This window comes from Eumetopias jubatus, unplaced genomic scaffold, assembly GCF_037043125.1.
Source record: "Eumetopias jubatus isolate StellerSeaLion01/CBP00866 unplaced genomic scaffold, mEumJub1_p1.0 scaffold_1, whole genome shotgun sequence".
Classification (NCBI taxonomy): Eukaryota; Metazoa; Chordata; class Mammalia; order Carnivora; family Otariidae; genus Eumetopias; species Eumetopias jubatus.
In genome coordinates this window covers 211,077,659-211,099,365 of record NW_028274807.1, presented here as the reverse complement: position 1 = coordinate 211,099,365, position 21,707 = coordinate 211,077,659, and the positions used below count along the sequence as shown (strand labels likewise).

The 21,707-nt window shown below is 53.6% G+C and overlaps 1 protein-coding gene across 4 annotated transcripts; it reads right to left on the bottom strand.

Moving 5' to 3' along the window:
- Positions 1-2,017: 2,017 nt before the first annotated feature.
- S1PR2 (sphingosine-1-phosphate receptor 2) lies at positions 2,018-9,828 on the bottom strand. 4 transcript variants are annotated; one of them, XM_028088987.2, is made up of 3 exons: positions 9,698-9,828; positions 7,313-7,390; positions 2,018-4,604 (listed from the first exon to the last, which is right to left on the bottom strand). In XM_028088987.2, exon 3 carries the CDS (start codon positions 4,560-4,562, stop codon positions 3,504-3,506), a length of 1,059 nt encoding a protein of 352 aa, XP_027944788.1. In that variant the 5' UTR covers positions 4,563-4,604; positions 7,313-7,390; positions 9,698-9,828; the 3' UTR covers positions 2,018-3,503. The 4 variants fall into 4 exon arrangements, with proteins under 4 accessions (XP_027944788.1, XP_027944789.1, XP_027944790.1 ...); XM_028088988.2 differs by lacking the exon at positions 9,698-9,828 and adding an exon at positions 7,852-7,901; XM_028088989.2 differs by lacking the exon at positions 7,313-7,390.
- Between the last annotated feature and the right edge of the window lie 11,879 nt (positions 9,829-21,707).

Sequence of the window (21,707 nt, the reverse complement as noted above, 5' to 3'; positions counted from 1 at the left end):
TCCAGGTGATTCTGATGCTCCCTAATGGCCAATAGCCACCGCAGGGAAAGTCATCTTGCATCTCTGTGGGTTGGTCTGTTCTGTACTAGGCTCCAAGACTTGAGAGATGTCAGCAAATTAGACCCTCAGGCCAGGATACTGAGGAGGATCAGATGTGACCACAGTTTTCAGCCAACAACGGCCGGGGTTCAAATCCCTGCCCCTCCCCTCACATGCCATGGGAACTTGATCAGATTACTTGACCTCTCTGGTGCTTCAGTTTTTTTGTTTTTGTTTTTAAGCTGTCAGAGTGCCAATGATAGAGTCTACAGAGTACCCCAAACTGTTGCTTTCTCTATTTTATTCTCTTCATAGGAAATAAACTTCTCACTGAAAAGACCAGCATGCGCTTTTGCTTTTATTCATTTGACAAACATTTATTGAGCACCTGCTGTGTCCTCACCACCGTTCTGAGCACGGGGGCCAAGCAGTGAACATGACAGACACAAACCCCCGCTGTCACAGAACTGGCATTCCAAAGGGGGCGGTAGAAAATAATCAGGCTAAAAAAAAGCAAAATCTGTTGCATATAAGAGAGTAGCAAGGTGAGCAGATAGGACCAGAAATGTACGCACGGCCAGAGGCCTCACCCGGGGTGATATTTTTTTGCAGGCCAGAAGGAGCAGAGAAAAGGCACAGGCGTATGTGGGGGAAGATGGGTCCAGGCAGAGGGAACAGCAGGTGCAAAGGCCCTGCGGTGGGAACATGCCAAGTACTATTTAAGATGCTAGCGGCACAGTGGTAAGACAGATGCCATCCTATCTTGAAGGTGCTCACAGTTTAGTGGAACGGAGGAGACAGATAAACCGATCTATAATATCCTCCCAGGTGATAAGCAGGAGAGGGGCTTAGTAGAAGATGGTCAGGGCAGGCCCCTCGGAGGAGGCGATCACTGAGCAGAGGCCCAGAAGGAGGCGATAGAGAAAGCAGGTGTGTATCTGGGGCAAACCTATTGACTCTGGCCTGGCGGATACCTCTTCTGCTCCTTTCACTCAGCTGGGGCTCAGGTTTCCAAACAGAGGCTGTCTGTGAACTGCTAAAGGAGGGGGACTCTGATGGGGAGTGCAGACCTCTCAGCCTCTGGCGGTTGTCTGCCCCACTCCTTCTCACACTGGCTCTAGGGTTTGCGTTGGTGTGCTGGGTGGGGCTCTAGCTTAGGGGACTGGGTTCCCCATCAAAGCTCCAAATCTATCTTCAAAGGAGCCACTGGGCCCTGTGCCTCTGGGCAGAAGGGAGTGTCAGCCTGGAGCTGAGCTAGGAACACCACCTCCCCCCCCAAGCTGTGTCCCATCTGGGTTTCTCCTGGCTCTGGATGGGGTCTGGCAGCTCACATTCCCCACTCTTTCCATGGCAAAGAGGGGGTGGAGGATACTCTCTCTGTCCCAGTGGTGGGGCCGGTGGGACCCAGAGGCAGCCCAGTGAAATGTTGAAATCCCTTGTACTGGGTTGTAAATTGTTCCTGCCTGAGTTCATATGCAGACAGCGCTTGCCCCAACTAGCTGTGTGACCCTGAGCGGCTCACTTACCTTCTCTGAACCCACATCTCCACCATAGTTCATAGTAACTCCCACCTTCTGAGGATTCCTGTCTTGGGAAGTGCTTGATGGAAGTTACCCATTCCTTTGGGGAAGACTGAGCCCTGGAGGGTTATCTGGGCCCATGTCGCCCAAGACCATCTCCCAGGATGGAACACGTACATGACATGAGGTGAAGTAGGGGACCTCCCCACACCGCCAAGCTCTCTTTGAAGGGAAGCAGGGAGGCCTGGAGTCTAATTAATCACTGGGAAGGGCCAGACAGATGCCCTAGGGGAAAGGTCAGCATTTACCCTGTTTTCTCAGAAGCCACTGCAATCCTGGCTTGGGCAGGGCTCGGAGTTGGGCACAGAATAGGAAGGCTGGCAAAGGATGAGTGGCCTGGGCAGAAGCCACCCTCCCCATCCCGTCCACCCTCCCCATCCCGTCCACCCTCCAGCCACCGGGTGCTAGTTAGGGCAACGGCCAGGGCGCCTTAAGCCTCCAAAGACAGCAACCACCGAAACAAGGGATTGAACCGTTTATTGGCCTGGGCCCGGGTCTCAGGCACGGGGGGCATCTGGGGAGCTGTATGGGGGGAGACAAGCCCCCAACTGGCTCCTTGCCCCCCAAGGCCCCCTCCCCCAGCCTTTGCATTCACAAGAAATGGCTTTGAGGCATGAGGTTTCCTTCCCCGAGGCGAGCTGTACCCCAGCTCTCAAGCGGGGAGATGAGCCAGTAATTACAAAGGGGTCTGCGCAGGGGCCGGACCCCTCTTTGGCAGCTTCAACACAGACGTGAGACGACAGTAGCATCCATTCTGGGGAAGCACGGTGGGGAGAGGAGATCACACACATCACACACACGTGTACACAGACACACATAAATATACATTTGTACCGCAACGTCCCTTCCATCTATCCAAGGAATTAGCAAAGTCCTTCTGGGGCAGGTGAGGGGAGAGCACCCCACAAGCGTTGTCCTTGGTCCCCCCACCCCCATGTTTCTCCATACAATACAACTCGAAAGGAGGCACAGCAGGCTCAAGGCTGCCCTGCCTCAGGAGATCTGGGTACCTTGGCTGGGCTGGACCTGGGAGTAGCTTGGGGGGGGGGGTTTAGGAATGGGGGTCCTGTGCCAATAGCTCCCCTAGAACTTTCTCAAGTTCCATCCATCCTTTCCCACCAGGAGGCCTAGAGCCCTCCTCAGCTCCCCCAGACCAGTTTTTCCAGCCCTTGGTGACTCCTTTGTGTCCCAGATAGTGCAATTGGCCAATGAGGTCTGAGAATAGCATCCAGCCGCGCCGCCCCCCCACCCCACCCCCTGTGGTTTCCCAGCATCTCGTGGAGAGACAGAGGAAAGGGAAGAAGCAGCCAAAGTGGGCAGCTGGTGAAATTTGGGGAAGCTGTGGATTTGGGCTTTGCAACTGTCAGCCGGGGCCGACCAGGACAGTCAGGGAGGAGGCCTCCAGCCCTTTGGGACAATGGTTCTGGGGAAGTGGCCTGAGGTTGCCAGGAAAAGGTGACAGGCCGGGGGTGGGGGGGGGAAGGGGGCTGGATTCAGAGAAGGAAGTTCTGTACAGGGCAGAGGGTCAGAGAGTCGTGAAATGTTGAAATCCCTTGTACCGGGTTGTAAATTGTTCCTGCCCTGAGCTCCCCAAGTGCTTGCTTGCTGTCACCTAGGCCCCTTCCTGGTCCCCTGGAGTCTCCCCATGATTCAGGTCTGAAGGGGGGGTCACTTCAGCTACTACACTAGCCTCTGACCCTGCTGCAGCTCCGCCATCCGACAGGTCGGTGTCTCAGCCGGCTGTGCCCGGGGTGAAATATTTTCAATATCACCCAGGTCTGTGGCGTGGGGGCATCTTGCTTGGCAGCCCCCCCATCTCTGTCCGAGGTCACCCGGCGCCTCTCCATGGAGCCCGCTACCATGGCCTGGCAGCCCACTTGCCCCTCACACCACTGTGTTGCCCTCCAGAAATGTGGGTGACGTGGGCATGTGCGTGCCCCTCTCCAGGGAGCTGGAGCTGCGGAGAGGCAGGAGCCGATGGCCCGGGGTCCCCCCCCGCCGCCCTTGAACCCCCGCCGCCCGCCGGCAGCACTGCATCGGCCGCAGTACCTCCCGCCGCAGGTCCCGGCTGCGCCACGTGTAGATGACCGGGTTGAGCAATGAGTTCAGGGTGGCGAAGGCAAAGAAGTAGTGGGCCTTGTAGAGGACAGGGCAGGACCGGACGGGGCAGGCATAGTCCAGGAGCAAGATGCTAAAGGCAGGCAGCCAGCAAACGATGAAGACACCCAGCACGATGGTGACCGTCTTGAGCAGGGCCAGAGTCTGGGGGCCAGCCACGTCGGCATGGCTGGAGCGGACCACGCAGTAGATGCGGACATACAGAGCGACAATGGCCAGTAGGATGACGGAGAAGATGGTGACCACGCAGAGCACATAGTGCTTGGTGTAAAGCGGCAGAACGGTGGAACAGGCCTCGAGGTGGCCCAGGCAGTTCCAGCCAAGGATGGGCAGGCCACCGAGAGCAAGTGAGATGAGCCACGAGGCAGCAATCAGCAGCAGCATGCGGCAGCTCTTGTCGCTGCCGTAGAGCTTGACCTTGGCAATGGCCACGTGCCGCTCGATGGCGATGGCCAGGAGGCTGAAGACAGAGGCGGAGAGCGTGATGAAGGCGGAGCCCTCTCGGGCAAACCACTGCACCGGTGTCAGCCCCAGCGTGACCGGGCCCGAGAGCAAGGTATTGGCTATGAAGGCCACTCCTGCCAGTAGGTCCGAGGCGGCCAGGTTGCCCAGGAACAGGTACATGGCTGAGTGGAACTTGCTATTGCGAGCGACTGCGATTAGCACCAGCAGGTTCTCCACCACGATGGCGAAGCAGAGGATGATGATGAGGGCCAAGGCCACCTGGCGGGAGGGCGTCTCCTGAGTGTCCAGCGTCTCCTTGGTGTAATTATAGTGTTCCCGGACCTTGCTGGGACTTAGGTACTCTGAGTACAGGCTGCCCATGGTGGGGCTCAGTGGCCGGCTAGGGCCATGGGGCTGTCAGAGCTGCAGAGAGAGAAGACAGACGGAGACCAGACAAGACAGATGGACAGGTCAGTGCTGTGGCTGCCCCCTGGGCTCTGACTTTGGATGGCGGTGGTTTGAGTCCCAGCTCCCTCATTTCTGAGTGCCATATGAAGTCAGAAGTATCATCATCCCTGCTTTACCAAAGGGAAACCCAAAGAGGTCGACTCACTTGCTGTAAGTCTCAAAGCTAGAGAACCACTCCAAAGCCTCTATAACCTCTAGCTACGCTGTCTTTCCAAAAAACAGAAGCTCCCCCAAACAGCATGACAGACACAAAGTAAACTTCCAGAGCTCTCGCTCACCTACCCAGAGAGTGAGCCTTGGGCAGGGCCTGAAGGGCTCATCTCCCTTTTGGAATACACTAGAGCCCGGGGCCTCATGCCGCCTGCCAACCTGGGTCAGCAAGATGCTGGCTGCTGATAGCACCATCCCCTGCTCATTACCACCCACTGCCCTGGATTTCAGGCTGGGCCTAAGCCTTTCGGCCATGGGTGCTCCCAAGATAAGGTCTTGGGGAGACACCAGGGCGGCCCTGAGGTTTAAGCATCTCGGAGGTCATGGCATCTTCAAGGACAAAGACCTTGGAGGCAATCCAGGGTTCAAACCCACTCCACCTGACATGCTGTGGGACCTTGGGCAAGTCACTCAACACTCGGCCTCTCAGCCCCCAATGTCCTCATCTGCGAAATGGGGAGAAGGAAGCCCGCTTTATAGGAGTAATGGGCAAATCCCCTTGAATGGTACACGAGGCACCCTTAGCACATAGTAAGTACTCGATAAACGTTAGCCAACATATTAGCTCCCCTCTTCCACACACACACACACACACACACACACACACACACACACACACAGCCGGGGACTAGGTGCCCTCTAGCCAATCTTTGAGGAGGGGATGTAGACTGAGCTAGCCAGGCAAGATCCCCAACATCCTGTTCTCATCAGCACCATCTAGCCCTGCCCTGGGACAGAGGGTCCCAGATGGGTGGGCAGGGCGCTGGCACCCCCCTCCCCTGCCACGATGAAATCCAGATGTGAGGCCCCAGGAACAAACAGGGTGGAGTCCTGACTTCCCAGTCACATCCGGTGTGGGAAAGGCTGGGAGGGGGTGATGGGATGGGGGAGCCACAGGAGACCAGTCTGGGAGGTCCTGGCAGGGAGGATGGGGCAGTGCTGAAGTCATGTGAGCCGAAGAGGGGGCTGAGGGGAGGTGGGGGACGGCATTTGTTTCCATGAAAGCCTGAGTCACCCCCCTCTCAAGGAAAACTGAGCCGTGGGGGGAGGGGGCGGGAAGAAGCGTGGGCAGAGAGGCTGAGAGGCCAACATCATGGCCTCCTCCCAGCCTGGTGGTGGTGGCGGGGGGATGTCACAGAGGGGCTGGTGCAGTGTCTGTCTTTCACGAGGGGAGCCTGGAGGAAGCTCCAGCCTTCAGCTAATGGGGGAGGGCGCGGAAGGAGCCCTCCCTAGGTGCCTGGAAACATGCCTGGCAAGGACTACGTGCGCTCCAGGAGTGCCGTTCCAAAAAGGCTGGTTAGGCCGGTTCCTAGTGAGCCTGGGAATTATGGGGGGCTTCCGGGATCACCCAAGCCATCTCAGTCCCCGGACGCCCCCTCAGAGGGGCGCCCTGGCCCCGGGCCTGACAGAGGCAGCTGCTCCCCCTGGGTGAAGGGGCATCCGTCCTAGTTTGGAAACAGAGAAGGGCTTGTGCGCATCCCCGGAGACTGCCGCCCCGCCCAGATCGCCACACAGAGGCCCCTTGTTCCCCTGCCGGACCGGGCCCTGGGCGCCCCAATGGCCTCTGCCCATTGCGGGCTGCAGCCGGCCGGGAGCTGGCTTGGCCCTGGCCTCCGCCTTACTGGACCGGCCTTCGGGGCAGAAACAGCCCGCGCCCTGATTGGCTTATTTTCAATCCCAGGGCCTTGAGCGATTCGCCCATTGGCCGGAGCTTTCCGTCCTCGGCATTTGATTGGACCAGTTGGGGGCGCTCTAAGGAAGGCGCTAGCGATCGGTCCTTTGCAGGCCCTTTGCAGGCGGACCACTTCTTTCGGAGAACAGAGTTAGGGCTGTGTGGATGTCCCTGGGGAGAGTGTGAACCGCGGCCTGACAGCCGGGTCACGCCGACCAGACGCCCCCAGGCTGCCCTGGCCTGCTGGGCCGCTCCGAAGTTCATGACTGAGAAGCAAGGGCCCGTCGCAGGCCACCACCCGTGCTGGTGGTCCCATGGCCACCCCCTTCACCCCTCCCTCACACGGGCCACCAACCTTCTGGTCTGGCAGCCAAGAGGAAGATTTATGGAGGCTTCCTGGAGAAATAAGAATTGGGTTCAGTCCTCCCACCCCAGAGACCCACAGAAAAGTCTGTCTTCTTCCCTGGGGGGTGCGGGGGGGGTGGGGATTGGGAGCCTGCGCACTCACTTTCTGCAGCCCTTGGAGGCTGTCAAGGCATCCTCAGAAGGAGGGGTGACTCGCCTAAAGAAGGGGAAACTGAGGCCCACACTGCTTCCCTCTTCTCATCTTCCCCACTAGGACTTTGCTGAAGACAGAGCTTAGGGTAGGCTCATGCTTCCCAGAAAGAGGAAGCAGGGCCTGGGGATTGGGACAGACAGAAGAGGCATCCCCAGGCAGATACAGGCTTTGGCTGCTTCCCCTCCCTGTGTCAGGCTCCCAGAGGGCCTGTCTCCTGCTCACCTTCACCAAGGCCGTCCTAACTTCTTCCCAGAGGCTCAGTAAGAGGTCACTGGGCTCAGAACCGGGTAATGGCCAGGCCTGAAATGGAATGAGAGGGACAAGTGACAGGGTTTGGAGGGAAGGGAAGATAGACCAAGACTGTTCAGGGGGAGATTAGAAGAGAGGAAGGACAGGGGAAGCCTCATTGGCGTCCAGGAGCCCCTCCTCCAAGTTCCCCTGAGGCAGGTCCGCAGTGCTTACAGTTCCACTGATCCATGCCACTTACCCTAGGGCAGCGCCCCCCACCCCCTTTTGGTTTCTCTTCAGCTGTCCGGCCCGCCCTACACTGCCGTTCTCCATGCGGCGGCCAGGGGGAGCTATTGAAGTCTATTTAAGTCACAACGCCAATACACTGTGTCACTCCCCCAGCTCCGAATTCTTCCATGGCTCCCCGCTGCCCAAAACGGCCTGGCCCCTGCCTATCTGGCCTCCTCCCACTCTCCCCCAGGTCCTCTCAATTCCAACCACACTGGCCTCCTAGGTGCCACCCCCATCCCTACCTCAGAGACTGTGCTCTTGGCTGTTCATCCACCTGGCATGCCCTTCCCTCAGATCCTGGAATGACTGTCTTCTCCTCTTTCTGGTTTCGGGTTTTGTTTTGTTTTTTTTTTAAGATTTATTTATTTATTTTGAGAGAGTGAGAATGAGAGAGAGAGAGAGAGACAGTACATGAGAGCGGGGAGGGTTAGAGGGAGAAGCAGGCCTCTCGCTGAGCAGGGAGCCCGATGCGGGACTCGATCCAGGGACTCCAGGATCATGACCTGAGCCGAAGGCAGTCGCTTAACCAACTGAGCCACCCAGGCGCCCCTCTGGTTTCGGTTTTAAGGTCACCGGCTCAGAGGGGTCTCCTCTGACCGTCAGTCTATCGTAGCCACCTTCCCCAGGGCCTTTCTGTGACAGCATCTGGCTTTATTATCTTCACACAACTTGCCATTCTCAGAGATTATTATTGTAATTTTTGTTTTCTGTCTGGCTTCCGTGGTAGAATATGAGTGTTGGAGGCCAGCGACCGAGTCCGTTTTCAGCCCCTTTGGCATGATGCCTGGCATACAGAAGGTACTCAGAAAACGTGTGTGATGGATGATGGATGATGGATGGATGATGGATGATGGATGGATGATGGATGGATGGATGGACGGACGGACGAATGAAAGAAGCCCCGTGGGCCCCTGAGGGTAGAGGCACCTAAACTCAGCCTAGCCCCCAAACAACAGTAAAGGCTGGCCGCTGGCAGCCCCCTGACCGGCGAAGCCCGGCGCGTCTCCGTGGAGACAGCGGCAGGACCCGCCCCCGCCCTCGGGCTGCAGTCTAGGCCTCCTTATCTGGCGGTGGAATGCGCGGTATCCACACTCGCTCCCGCTGGGGCCGCGCCTCCTCTCTCGCGACAGCCACACGCGAGGAACCCCTACATGTCCCGTGGGGGTGGGGGACGCCTGTGCGTCCCGCCAGGGGCTTCGCCCTGGTATTCCCAGAGGACTTAGGGGCGGGAGTCGGGGTGGGGGGGATCCCAGCAGCAGCCGCACGGCCAATACCAAACCGCCGTCGCGCCACGCGGGGGGCCCGTGGGCTCAGCGCGTGGTGCCTGGAGCATCTGACTAGGGCAGAGTCGGGGGAGGGCATGGAAATCCCCGGGTGAGTCAACTCGTGCCGGAGGAGGGGGCGAGGTTCCGACGCTCTGCTGGGCCCGGGACCACACGGGGTCCGCGCCACGGGTGACTGCACCCCCGCCCTGTCCCTGGGCCCCAGGTGAAAGGAGAGGCGCGGGAGTCACGCACTCACGTTCCCTTTCCTTCCAGAACAAAGCCACGCCCCCAAGGGGGGGGTGACTGAAGACGACGAACTACTCGGGGAAACTGAGGCACCGAGGCCGACCTGCAGGCGCTGGGGCAGACGGCCCTCCCTGGGGACCCCGCCCCTTGGCTTAGAAGCTCCGCGGCGCGCTGCACCTCTCGCTCTCGCCCAGCCCGTGTCGGCCTGCGGCGGAGCCCTCCCCCTCATACACTCTCCCCAAGCCCCCCCCTCGCTCCCCCCCGGTCCCGGACCACACCGTTCTGCCTCCCAGTCTCTGGCCGAAAGCGCTCGGATCCGCCTTCTCTTCGGCGCCAACTTCCTGCCGCCGGGGAAGGCGGGGAGCTCAGTCTGGGGGTTCGCGGGCGCGGCTGTAGGGGCCGCCTGGAGTCGTGGAGAGGGCGCACAGTGACCACTCCCTCTGTGCGGCAGGAGCACCGGCGGCGCGTGCGCGCCCCGGTGCGCCCCCAACCCCTGGCCTGGCTCCCCAGCTCCGATCCTGCGACTCAGGGATCCCGGGCCCGTCCTTTCTGCCTCCCCCTCGTCCCGCACACTCACCTGGCTGGGCCGGCCCAGGTCCCTGCCCTGGCCGGAGGGGCTCTGGCGTCTGCGTCCCCGGGACGGCATCGGCAGGGGCTGGGGCTGCCCGCCGGGCTGGGACTGCGTCCCGGGGCTCGGGACCAGGGACAGAGGGGGGCGGGGAGAGACACCGCCTAGGCCCCCCACTCGCCCCGCCCTCCTCTCCTCCCCTTTCCGGCGGCGGCGGCAATGAATTCCAGATGTGGCGGGTCGGCCCGGGCGCGCGCGCTGGGGACGGCGGGGGAGGCGCGCGGGGTCCCTTTGTCCGCCCCCCCACCTCTCGCCCTGCCCCCCCCAGCCCCCCACTCGTGAGACCCTGCCGGCGCATGACGTCACGCGCCTCCGTGACGTCACGCCTCTCCTGGCCAGGTGGCCTCAACCCGAAACAACTGTCTTCAGTTGTAGATATACTCTTGACTCATCCCTGGGACCCCGGAATTGGAGGAGAACACGAGATCCCCTTTATTTACTCAACAAGGAGCCACCGAAGCACCTCTGTGTCAACGCAGCAAATAGGCATGAAGCGCCTCCTCTGAGTTCCTCCAATAATCAAGTCCTACCATGTGCCACGCCCTGCCCCAAAGACAGGATTAGTTTTTGCCTTGATAAGACCTTAGAATTCAGATAAGACCTCTAAAAAAGTGGGAGCACCCAACAGTCTATGCTGCCTCTGCTGATGGATCGCTTGTCCCGCCCTTGGTGTAGTCAACCAGGCAAGAAGGCCTGGGTTCATCCTGCCTTCCAACTTGGGGCCCAATCTTCTATACAGTTCTTTGGGTTCTCTCTCTCTTTCTCTCTCTCTCTCTCTCTCTCTTTTTAAGATTTTATTTATTTGTCAGAGAGAGAGAGGGAGGGAGAGAGCACAGGCAGGGGAAGTGGCAGGCAGAAGGAGAAGCAGGCTCCCCGCTGAGCAGGGAGCCTGATGCCGCGGAGCTCCATCCCAGGACCCCGAGATCATGACCTGAGCTGAAGGTGGACGCTCAACCAACTGAGCCACCCAGGCGTCCCTGGTTTCCCTCTCTTTTCCTCATTTCAGCTTTTCCTGGGCGACTCTGTATGCCTAGATGCTGAGATGGAAGGACACCCTCATTTACTGATGTGCGCACGTGTGTGTGTGAGAAATCAGCAGCTACACAACATGATAGGAGAGCTTCTCATTCCTTCAACAAATATTTTTGGTATACCTCCTGGGCACAACAGTGAACAAAACAGGAAAAAAAGTCCTCACCCTCATGGAGCTTATGTTCAGGGGCAAGAGAACAACCTTTTAGGAGGGCACTGTTCGAGAAAATGCATGCATAATCTTCTTACGTCTATTTACCAGATACATTAAGCACCTGCTGTGTGCCAGACAGTATCCTAAAAAGGGTATATCAGGAGCAAAACAGACAAAATTCCCTGTCCCTGTGGAGCTGATGTTCCATCACATGTGCTCAGAATATCCAGAATATTGCAGAAAGAAGAAATTAGTGAATTCCCTGGGAGAGTAGGGGAGAGATAGGGACAGGGCACAGGAGGGAGGCTGCTTTCATTCTGTGAATGCTCCCCTACCTTTTGATTTTTGTAACATGTGCATGTGTATCCTATGCCAATAATAAATTAAATTAAAAATTGACTGCTGGTGGGGCACCTGGGTGGCTCAGTCAGTTAAGCGACTGCCTTCAGCTCAGGTCATGGTCCTGGAGTCCCGGGATCGAGTCCCGCATCGGGCTCCCTGCTCAGCGGGGAGTCTGCTTCTCCCTCCGACCCTCCCCCCTCTCATGTGCTCTCTCTCTCTGTCATTCTCGCTCTCTCAAATAAATAAACAAAAATCTTTAAAAAAAATTTTAAAAAATTGACTGCTGGAGACCTAGATGGTGCAATAAAAAGGAGAGAGAGGTTCAGTGCACTTTTCTGTAGGTGTATCATACTTCAGTCAAGAATGTTGAAACGCTAAACAATGAAAAAAGGGTATCTGCACTCCCATGTTCATTGCAGCATTATTCACAATAGCCAAGATATGAAATAACCTAAGCGTTCATCAATAGAGGAATGGATAAAGAAAATGTGGTATAGGGGCGCCTGGGTGGCTCAGTCGGTTAAGCATCTGCCTTTGGCTCAGGTCATGATCCCGGGGGTCTCTGCTGAGCACGGAGTCTGCTTCTCCCTCTCCCTCTGCCCCACCCCCCCGGCTTGTGTGCGCATGCGCTCTCTCTCTCTCTCTCTCTCTCTCTCTCTCTCTCAAATAAGTAAGAAAAATCTTTAAAAAATTATTTTAGGGGCGCCTGGGTGGCTCAGTTGGTTAAGCGACTGTCTTCGGCTCAGGTCATGATCCTGGAGTCCCGGGATCGAGTCCCGCATCAGGCTCCCTGCTCGGCGAGGGGCCTGCTTCTCCCTCTAACCCTTCCCGCTCTCATGTACTCTCTCTCTCTTTCATTCTCACTCTCTCAAAATAAATAAATAAATCTTTTAAAAAATTATTTTAAAAAGGGGGCGCCTGGGTAGCTCAGTCATTAGGCGTCTGCCTTCAGCTGAAGTCAGGGTCCCAGGGTCCTGGGATCGAGGCCCGCATCAGGCTCCCTGCTCAGCGGGAAGCCTGTTTCTCCCTCTCACACTCCCCCTGCTTGTGTTCCCTCACTCGCTGTGTCTCTCTCTGTCAAATAAATAAATAAAATCTTAAAAAAAATAAAAATAAAAAATTATTTAAAAAAAGAAAATACGATACACACAGGGCGCCTGGGTGGCTCAGTTGGTTAAGCGACTGCCTTCGGCTCAGGTCATGATCCTGGAGTCCCTGGATCGAGTCCCGCATCGGGCTCTCTGCTCAGCAGGGAGTCTGCTTCTCCCTCTGACCCTTCCCCCCCTCATGTGCTTTCTCTCTCTCTCATTCTCTCTCTCTCAAATAAATAAATAAAATCTTTAAAAAAAAAAAAGAAAATACGATACACACAGTGGAATATTATTCAGCCATGAGAAAGAAGAAAATCCTGCCATTTTCTTTTTTTAAAAGATTTTATTTATTTATTTGAGAGAGTGAGAATGACAGAGAGAGAGAGCACATGAGAGGGGGGAGGGTCAGAGGGAGAAGCAGACTCCCCGCTGAGCAGGGAGCCCGATGTGGGATTCGATCCCGGGACTCCAGAATCATGACCTGAGCCAAAGGCAGTCGCTTAACCAACTGAGCCACCTAGGTGCCCAAATCCTGCCATTTTCAACAGCATGGATGAACCTGGAGAGACTATACAAAGTGAAATAAGCCAAGCAGATAAAGACAAATACTGTTTGGTATCACTTATATGTGAAATCTAAACGAAACAAAACTTTCCTCCTAAAGGAGGAAAGTGGTGATTGTCAGGGGCTGGGGCTGGGAGGGAAAAGGGAGAGTTGGGTAAAAGGGTGCAAACTTGCAGATATAAAATGAATACGGTCTGAGGATCTAATGTAAAATGTGGTGGCTGTCCTTGCTGACTCTGTATTGTATAACTGAAATTTGCCAAGAGAGTAGAACTTAAACGTTCTCACACACACAAAACATAAATGTGTAAGATGATGAAAGTCTTAATTAATTAGCTGTACACCTTTCACAGCGTGTACATATATCAAATCAACATGCACACTTTCAATATCTCACAGTTTTATATGTCAACGGTGCCTCAAGAAAGATGAAATTTAAAAAAAAAAAAAAAAAAAGGCAGCTTGCTACCCAGACAATGCAACCAACAGAAGGGAGAGGTTTGGGACAGGTTTCTGTATGTATACCATAAAGAGTGTTGAAAAGCAAAAGAATACAAAAAGAAATTAAAAGTGATGTCTTTCTGCCTATTAAAAAGTGAAAATGGGTGAGTCTTAATGTGAAACTGTCTCAACGTGTTAGGTTGAAAATAAGCACAACGTAGATCAGTTTGCATTGCTTGCCTGCATTTCTGGGTGTATTTATAAGAGCTGTATAAATACACACACATTTGCCTGTCGGCTCACCGGCCACCTCCAGGAGAAGGCACAAGACACCAGTCACAGCGGTTACCCTCTGGGAGGGGAACTGGGGGCAGGGGAACAGGTGAGGGGGGCCAGATTTTTATAGTGTACCCTGGGGGACTGTTGGAAATTTTTAGCTCATATTACCAGTTTAAAAAATTGACAAAGACATGAGAAATCAAATATAGGTAACAAATCACCAGACTTCTAGTCATAAAATTGTTCTTGTAATAAAAATAATAATGCATATTATCAATAATATAGACAATAACATGGCTAATAAACATACTGATGATATTATTCAATATATTGCCATTAAATAAATTTATATTAATAATAAACATACTTTTTAAAAAGAACAAACATCTTTAAAAAGAATAAACATGTCTAAAAAGAATAAATCTATATTAATAATAAACATACTTTTAAAAAAAGAATAAAGATTTAAACAAAAAAGAATAGAAATGAACATTAAGAATCAATGTACTGGGCGCCTGGGTGGCTCAGACGGTTAAGCCTCTGCCTTCGGCTCAGGTCCTGATCCCGGGGTCCTGGGATCGATTCCCGCATCGGGCTCCCTGCTCCTTGGGAGCCTGCTTCTCCCTCTGCCTCTCTCTCTCTCTCTCTCTCTCTCTCTCTCTCTGTCTCTCGTGAATAAATAAATAAAAATTAAAAAAAAGAATCAATGTACTGGTGGACCTGGCTGGCTCAGTGGGTAGGGCATGCAATTCTTTTTTTTTTTTTAAAGATTTTATTTATTTATTTGACAGAGAGAGACAGCGAGAGAGGGAACACAAGCAGGGGGAGTGGGAGAGGGAGAAGCAGGCTTCCCGCCGAGCAGGGAGCCCGATGCGGGGCTCCATCCCAGGACCCCGGGATCATGACCTGAGCCGAAGGCAGACGCTTAACGGCTGAGCCACCCAGCTGCCCCAGGGCATGCAACTCTTGATCTCAGGGTCATGAGTTCAAGCCCCACATTAGGAGTTAGGCGCAGAGCTTAGTTAAAAAAAAAAAAAAAAGAAAGAAAGAATCAATATATTAATGCTACATATATGTACTCAGCATATATATTCATATAATGCTCGGTGCTAGCTCTGGTTATGCCTCATTGGTTTCTGCCATCCAAAACTGACAGTCTGCGATGGAGGAGACAGAGAAGAAACGAGATGGTTCTAACGCAGGTAGTAGGGCTTTGATGGGGAGATAAAGAAAAGTCAGACAATGACTTTGTTCCTTTTCCTGAGCCAGATTTCCACTCAGCTCCAGGCCAGATCTTGGGGTCTGATTGGACCTCGGCAAAAACTCACTGAAACCTCTGCCAAGCGCAGTGTGTTGCCTGGACAATCTCTAGAAACCAGGTGTTCAACCCACGGGGTACAAAGCACAAAGCAAACTGGGTCCTCCTCTTACCAGGGAGCTATCGGAGCGGAAATCTCAGCCCTCTGTGGGGACCTGAAGGCTGGGGAGGAAGTGCCCCCCCTACTCGGTCCGGCTGGCTCAGCAGTTTGCCACCCCCCCCAGGGACCTGGGGGTGGGGTGATATCAAGGCCACAGACATATCCGGGCCGTCTGTATTGGGACAGTGGCTCCTAGACAAAGGTGATACAGATACACCAACAGACAACTTCTGCCTTTCCCCAGCACCCCCGCCCCCCATCTCCTACTTCTGGGTCAACCCGAGGTCTTGGCGGTCAGCTGAGGGAATGGGCTGGAAAGACAACTGGAAAACACTGCAGGCCTAGACTTCCTGATGGTCTGGGAGGTCAAGGGGAAAGCTGAGCCCTGCCTAGGGGGGCCCCTGAATCAGAGAACAGTGGAAGAGGAAGGAAATAGGGCCCTTTTCTTGGGGAGCTCCCAGGCAGGGGAAGGAGAAGAAGGAAGAGGCTTGGTCCAGCCTCCACTAATTACAGGGCCACAGAGAGTAATGGCTAACGCTCCCACAACACAGACAGGGCTGGGCGCGGCTCTACGATTCCTCACAACTCCGGGGGAGCGGGGGGCATTATTATTTCTCGTCATCCCATTATTTTTAATAGACCTCAGTTTTTAGAACAGTTTTAGGCTCACAGCAAAACTGAGCGGAAAGTACAGAGATTTCCCATATACCTTCTGCCCCCACACAAGGCACAACCTCCCCACTATCAAATTGCAACCAGAGGGGTGCATTTGTTACAGTGGATGAACGTCTAGGCACCCAGAGCCCACAGTGTACCTTGGGGTTCACTCCTGGCGTACATTCTATGGGTTTGGATGAATATATAATGAATGACCCACCATTATCATATCACACAGACTGGTTTCACTGCCCTAAAAATCCTCTGTGCTCCGCGAATTCATCCCTCCCTCCCCCCCCAACACCTGGCACCACTCATCTGTTTACTGTCTCTGTAGTTTTGTTTTTTCCTCATCACCCCATTTTTAAAGATGAGGGAACCAAAGCACACAGTAGTGGTGGGACTTGAGCTGGAGCTCTTTGCTCTGTTGCTCATCCCGAGTCCCCATCCTAGTCCTGAGCCCGTGACCCTCAGCCCTGTCCCAGTGGGTCGGCACAGAAGGGCAGTGCTAACCACTCAGGACCACATCCATCCTTGGTGAGACGTGGAACATTCTCCTTAATGCCTCCATCCTCCCTGGGCCTCCGCTGTCCTCCCCAGCCCCCAGCTCTTGGTTTTTGGCAGGAGGGACTGCATGAAAAGAAGTGTCTGAGACAGGCCCCAAGTTTCTCGTCATCATCACAGCACTGGGGGAAGGGGCCCCAGCTGCAGAGAAGCTTTCCAGATGCCGATCTTGGCAGGCATTGGAGTTGCAAGCCGCCTTGTCTCCTCCGTAGGCTCGGGGCCCACTCTCCACTTCAGGGATGGGGCCGGAAGGCTGCCGGTGGAAGCCAATCCCTTCACATCTGCAGCAGATACAGTCTTGGCCCCTCCAGAGTTTTCTCTGGATGGGACAGGCAGCAGTTAGGGGAAAAGGGCATGTCAGAGGCCCACTGCTCAGCAAGCACCCCCCCAGCATAAATAATAACAGCTGACTCATATATAATGTGCTGGTTACTGTCAAAAGCTCGCAGCAGCTCCCGCAACTAGAGAATGGATAGACAAACTGCAGGGCATCCTTACACTCAAGGACATAATATTGGTGACCCAAGTTCCAAAAGTAAGGAGCTAGTGACATATAACAACATGGATGAATTTCCAATGCATTATAAGGAGGGAAAGTAGCCAGACACAAAATGCTACCTACTGGATGATTCCATTTCTATGACATTCTAGAAAAGGCCAAACCATAGGGATGGTGAACAGACCAGTGGTTGGCGGGTAGCTGGGGACAGTGGGAGGAACTGACTATGAAGGGCACAGTGAGCAGATTTTTGGTGATGAAATAATTCTATATCTTTTTTTATAAAGATTTTATTTATTTATTTGAGAGAGAGAGAGAGGCAGAGAGAGGCAGAGAGAGGGAGTGAGCAGGGGAAGGAGCAGAGGCAGGGGGAGAAGCAGATTCTCCACCGAGCAGGGAGCCCGATGTGGGACTCGACCCCGGGACTCCAGGATCATGACCCGAGCCAAAGGCAGACACCCAACCGACTGAGCCACCCAGGTGCCCTGAAATAATTCTATATCTTGATTGTGGTGGTGGTTACATGACTATATATGTTTGCGAGAGCTTGCTGAACTGTACCCCGAAGAGGGAAGACTTTATGTTACTTAAATTGTATTTTAAAAAAATAAATCGTATCTTAAAACAAAACACAAATGCCTCCCAGCTGCCTTACATCAGTCAGGGTCTACCCAGGGACAGCCACATATCTCTGACGAAGGGGATTTAGCGCAGGGGTTGGTTATGTAGATGAGAAACCAAAGTTGGGGAAAGGGTTACTTAGACTATTTAGAAATAAGCAATAGGGAGGCCATGCCCAGTGGGAGATGCGGCCAGAAGCAGATAGGGAGAAATACTCCCCCTGTCCTCCTGCCCTCCAGTTGGCCTTCAGTGCCTGCCATTGGCTAAATTTGGGCAGAAGCCGGTAGGCAAGGGGATGGTCTATGCAAGGGTCAGCCCCTCGCCGTGGGGCAGGGCAGAGCAGGGAATGAATCTTCTGAAGGTACATAGGCCCAAGGCAGACACAAACCATGTGAGGGTGGGGTAATTATACTACCATTTTACAGAGGAGGAAACTGAGGCCTGGGGAGCCCATGTGCCCTGCCCCAAGGGGTTCAAGCCCTTTTTTCTGCTCTATTTCCCATCTGAGCCGGACTGAAAGGAACTAAAAGGAATGAAATGTCTATGCAAATCAGGCCCACCCCCAGGGCTCTGGGGGCTGCTGCAATGGGAGACTCCTCGTCCTCACGCTTGGCGGTCACCCACAAACAGAGCTGCAAACAAACACACAGCAGATGTTCTGTCAGTGATGAGGGAGCAGCTCTCCCTGGTAGGTCGGGGCCTCTGGTCAAGCCTGCTCCCACGCCCTGTACCTTCCTATTCGAGGGTTGTCCCCCATACTCCATCCTTGACCTCTGGACTTTGTGAAAACCCATGCACAGAGATGCGGGACTAGAAAGGGCCAGACGTTGGGGGGTCCTCCAGCTTCCGATGTCTGCTCCTTCAATCGCTGTCATGCCCATGGTCGGCAGAGATCTCTGGGCTGCAAGGCTGACATTTGCCACACACCACCGGGGACAGAGGTCACCTGCAGTTGAGCCTTTGATCCACAGGAGAGGGCCAGACACATCAACCTTTGACCTCCACCCTGGCTTGGACCAAAATGGTCAAACTTTGATCCTTTCTGTATGCAGGTCTCAAGGTCATTACCTCCCTTTCATTAAGGCTTGCTCACAATCAATAGCTGGTAGAGGAGTCCTATGCAAATTTCTTTCTCTACATCCCATTAGTTCAATTACTAGGTACTGAGAACCTACCGGATGCCTGGCACCCTTCTTAGCAAGTGGGCCCAGCAAGCAATAAAGACCCCATCCTCCAGGAGCTGATGTTCTACTGGAAGAGGCAGTCAAGAATCAAAATAGGGGCGCCTGGGTGGCTCAGTTGGTTAAGCGTCTGCCTTCGGCTCAGGTCATGATCCCAGGGTCCTGGGATCGAGCCCTGCTCAGGCTCTCTGCTCAGTGGGGAACCTGCTTCTCCTTCTCCCTCTGCCTGCCTCTCTGCCTACAGAGAGAGCTCTCTCTCTGTCAAATAAATGAAATCTTAAAAAAAAAATCAAAATAAGTAAGAATGACATCATCTGTTAGAATGTGGTAAACGTGCTGGAAACAATGATACTGGGAAGGCATATGAAGAATGTGGGTTAGGAAGGAAACAGTGACTTTAGACCCACTGTCACCTGAGAAGGTGTCATTTGAGTAAAGACCTGAAGGAGGTGAGGGAGTGAGTCATGCAGATATTTAAGGGAGAGAGGTCTAGTGCAAAGGCCCTGAGGCTGACATGGGATTGATGAGTTCTGGTGAGAAGACCAGTGTGGCCTAAACCACAGAGTAATAAAGGGGGAAGGTGGGAGGAGGCGAGGACAGGTCCTGCAAGGCCTTGTGGGCTACAGTGAAGACTTTGGCTTTTGCTCAAAGTGAAATGAGGGGCACCGAGGGCTGTGAGCAGAGGAGGGACATGATCTGACTCAGGGGTTTACAGGCTCCTTCTAGCGGATGGAAAAAGACTGTGGGGAGTGGAGATGGAAGGAAAAGAGAACTCTAATCCTTCACTCAGCTCAGGAGGGGAGGGTTCGTGTATGTCCCACTTAACACCTAAAAGGAGACCAGACTCTGAAAGAGCTAACCAGTTGTCTAGGGATACCCAGCCACTTCGCGGCGCCCCCTAGATTTGAACATGTGTCTCTGCGACTAGAGTGGTGTTGGGCAAATAATCATTTTTTTGGTAACTTATGTGTCCGTGACATCAAGGGGATAGAGATCTGAGACCCAGGAGACAAAGGGAGGGCTTCCTCTGTCTCTGGTAATACCCCTGCAACAGGATGATGAGCAAAGGAATTCACTCAAGAAACATGTATTTTTTTTTTTTTAAAGATTTTGTTTATTTATTTGACAGAGACACAGCGAGAGAGGGAACACAAGCAGGGGGAGTGGGAGAGGGAGAAGCAGGCTTCCCAATGAGCAGAGAGCCCGACTCGGGGCTCGATCCCAGGACCCTGGGATCACGACCTGAGCCGAAGGCAGATGCCCAATGACTGAGCCACCCAGGCGCCCCAAAGAAACATGTATTGAGCCCCTACTGTGTTACAGCCACTATCCTGGGTGCTGGAGCTACAGCAGGGAAGGAGACAGCAAAATTTCTGTTCTGGGGGAGTTTACATTCTAATGGGGGAGACAGACAAAAAGCATCAAAAACAAGGAAATTACATAGGATGTTAGAAGGCAGATACTGAGGCGCCTGGGTGGCTCAGTCCACTGAGCATCTGCCTTCGGCTCTGGTCGTGATCCCAGGGTCCTGGGATCCAGTCCCGCATCGGGCTCCCTGCTTGGTGGGGGGAGTCTGCTTCTCCCTCTGCCCCTCCCCCTGCTCGTGCTCATTCTCTCTTTCTCTCTCAAAAATAAATGAATAAAATCTTTTTTTTAAAAGATTTTATTTATTTATGGGCGCCTGGGTGGCTCAGTTGGTTAAGCGACTGCCTTCGGCTCAGGTCATGATCCTGGAGTCCCGGGATCGAGTCCCACATCGGGCTCCCTGCTCAGCAGGGAGTCTGCTTCTCCCTCTGACCCTCTTCCCTCTCGTGCTTTCTATCTCTCATTCTCTCTTTCTCAAATAAATAAAATCTTAAAAAAAAAGATTTTATTTATTTATTTGACAGAGACACAGCGAGAGAGGGAACACAAGCAGGGGGAGTGGGAGAGGGAGAAGCAGGCTTCCCGCAGAGCAGGGAGCCCGATGCGGGGCTCGATCCCCGGACCCTGGGATCATGACCTGAGCCGAAGGCAGACGCTTAACGACTGAGCCACCCAGGTGCCCCGAATAAAATCTTTAAAAAGAAAAAAAGAAGATAAATACTGATTGGGAAAAAAAAAAGACAGGATAAGTGAGTCAGAAGGGCCGGGAGTGGGGATTGCAATTTTGAAGAGGGTGGTCAGGACAAGCTTCTTGGAGGAGGTGACATTTGAGCAAAGAACTGAAGGAGGTAAGAGATAGAGCCATGTGGAGCTCTGGGGAAAGTATGTTCCAGGCAGAAGAAACAACAGTGCAAAGGCCCTGAGGTGGGTTCAATTTAAATGAATGAGTTGCCATTAGGAAGGTCCAGCCACCCCTAACTCCTGCCGCTCTCTCCCCACTTTTGATCTTTGCAACTCTGTTCTTTCAGCCTGGAACACCTTTTCTCCTCTGGACAAACTCCTGATGGACCTTCAAGTTACAGCTTCAGGGAAGTCACCTCTAAGACCCCTGCCTCCAGGGGTTAAGAGTTCTTCCCCTGGGCTCCCACATACACTGTAGGCCTCCCTTCCCTTATTATTATTATTATTATTATTATTAGGATTTTATTTATCTATTGTCAGAGAGAGAGCATATTCTCTTAGTGCTAGTGAGCACAAGCTGGGGGAGCAGCAGGCAGAGGGAGAAGCAGGATCCCCGCTGAGCAAGGGCTCCGATGTGGGGCTCAATCTCAGGACGCTGCGATCCTGACCTGAGCTGAAGGCAGACGCTTAACCAACTGAGCCACCCAGGCGTCCCCTCTCCCCTATTCTGATTCCTCAACCTTCTGCACTGCACTGTATCTCAACGTTGTCTGCTGGATTTACCTACTCAGTACCAGTAGATGCCTAATAAATCATTAAGCAAGTTCTGTTTCATCATTTGCTACATAATATCCAAACTTCCTGGCACAGGACAGACTTGTAAATCTGCCTATAAATCATAAACTGGTTCTGGGAGGAGACACATAGCTGGTTCTGGTGGTGGCTTTTGGGAGGGGAACAGGGAGGGACAGGATCAGAGATTGGAGGAGACACTTCACTCTAGTTTATACTTTTGTACTTGTTGAAATTTTCTTTACCTGGTGTGTGAATTACCTACACAAACATAAAAT

Excerpts from the sequence above, each read along its gene's own strand:
- S1PR2 (XM_028088987.2), bottom strand. The coding sequence starts at position 4,562 with ATGGGCAGCCTGTACTCAGAGTACCTAAGTCCCAGCAAGGTCCGGGAA.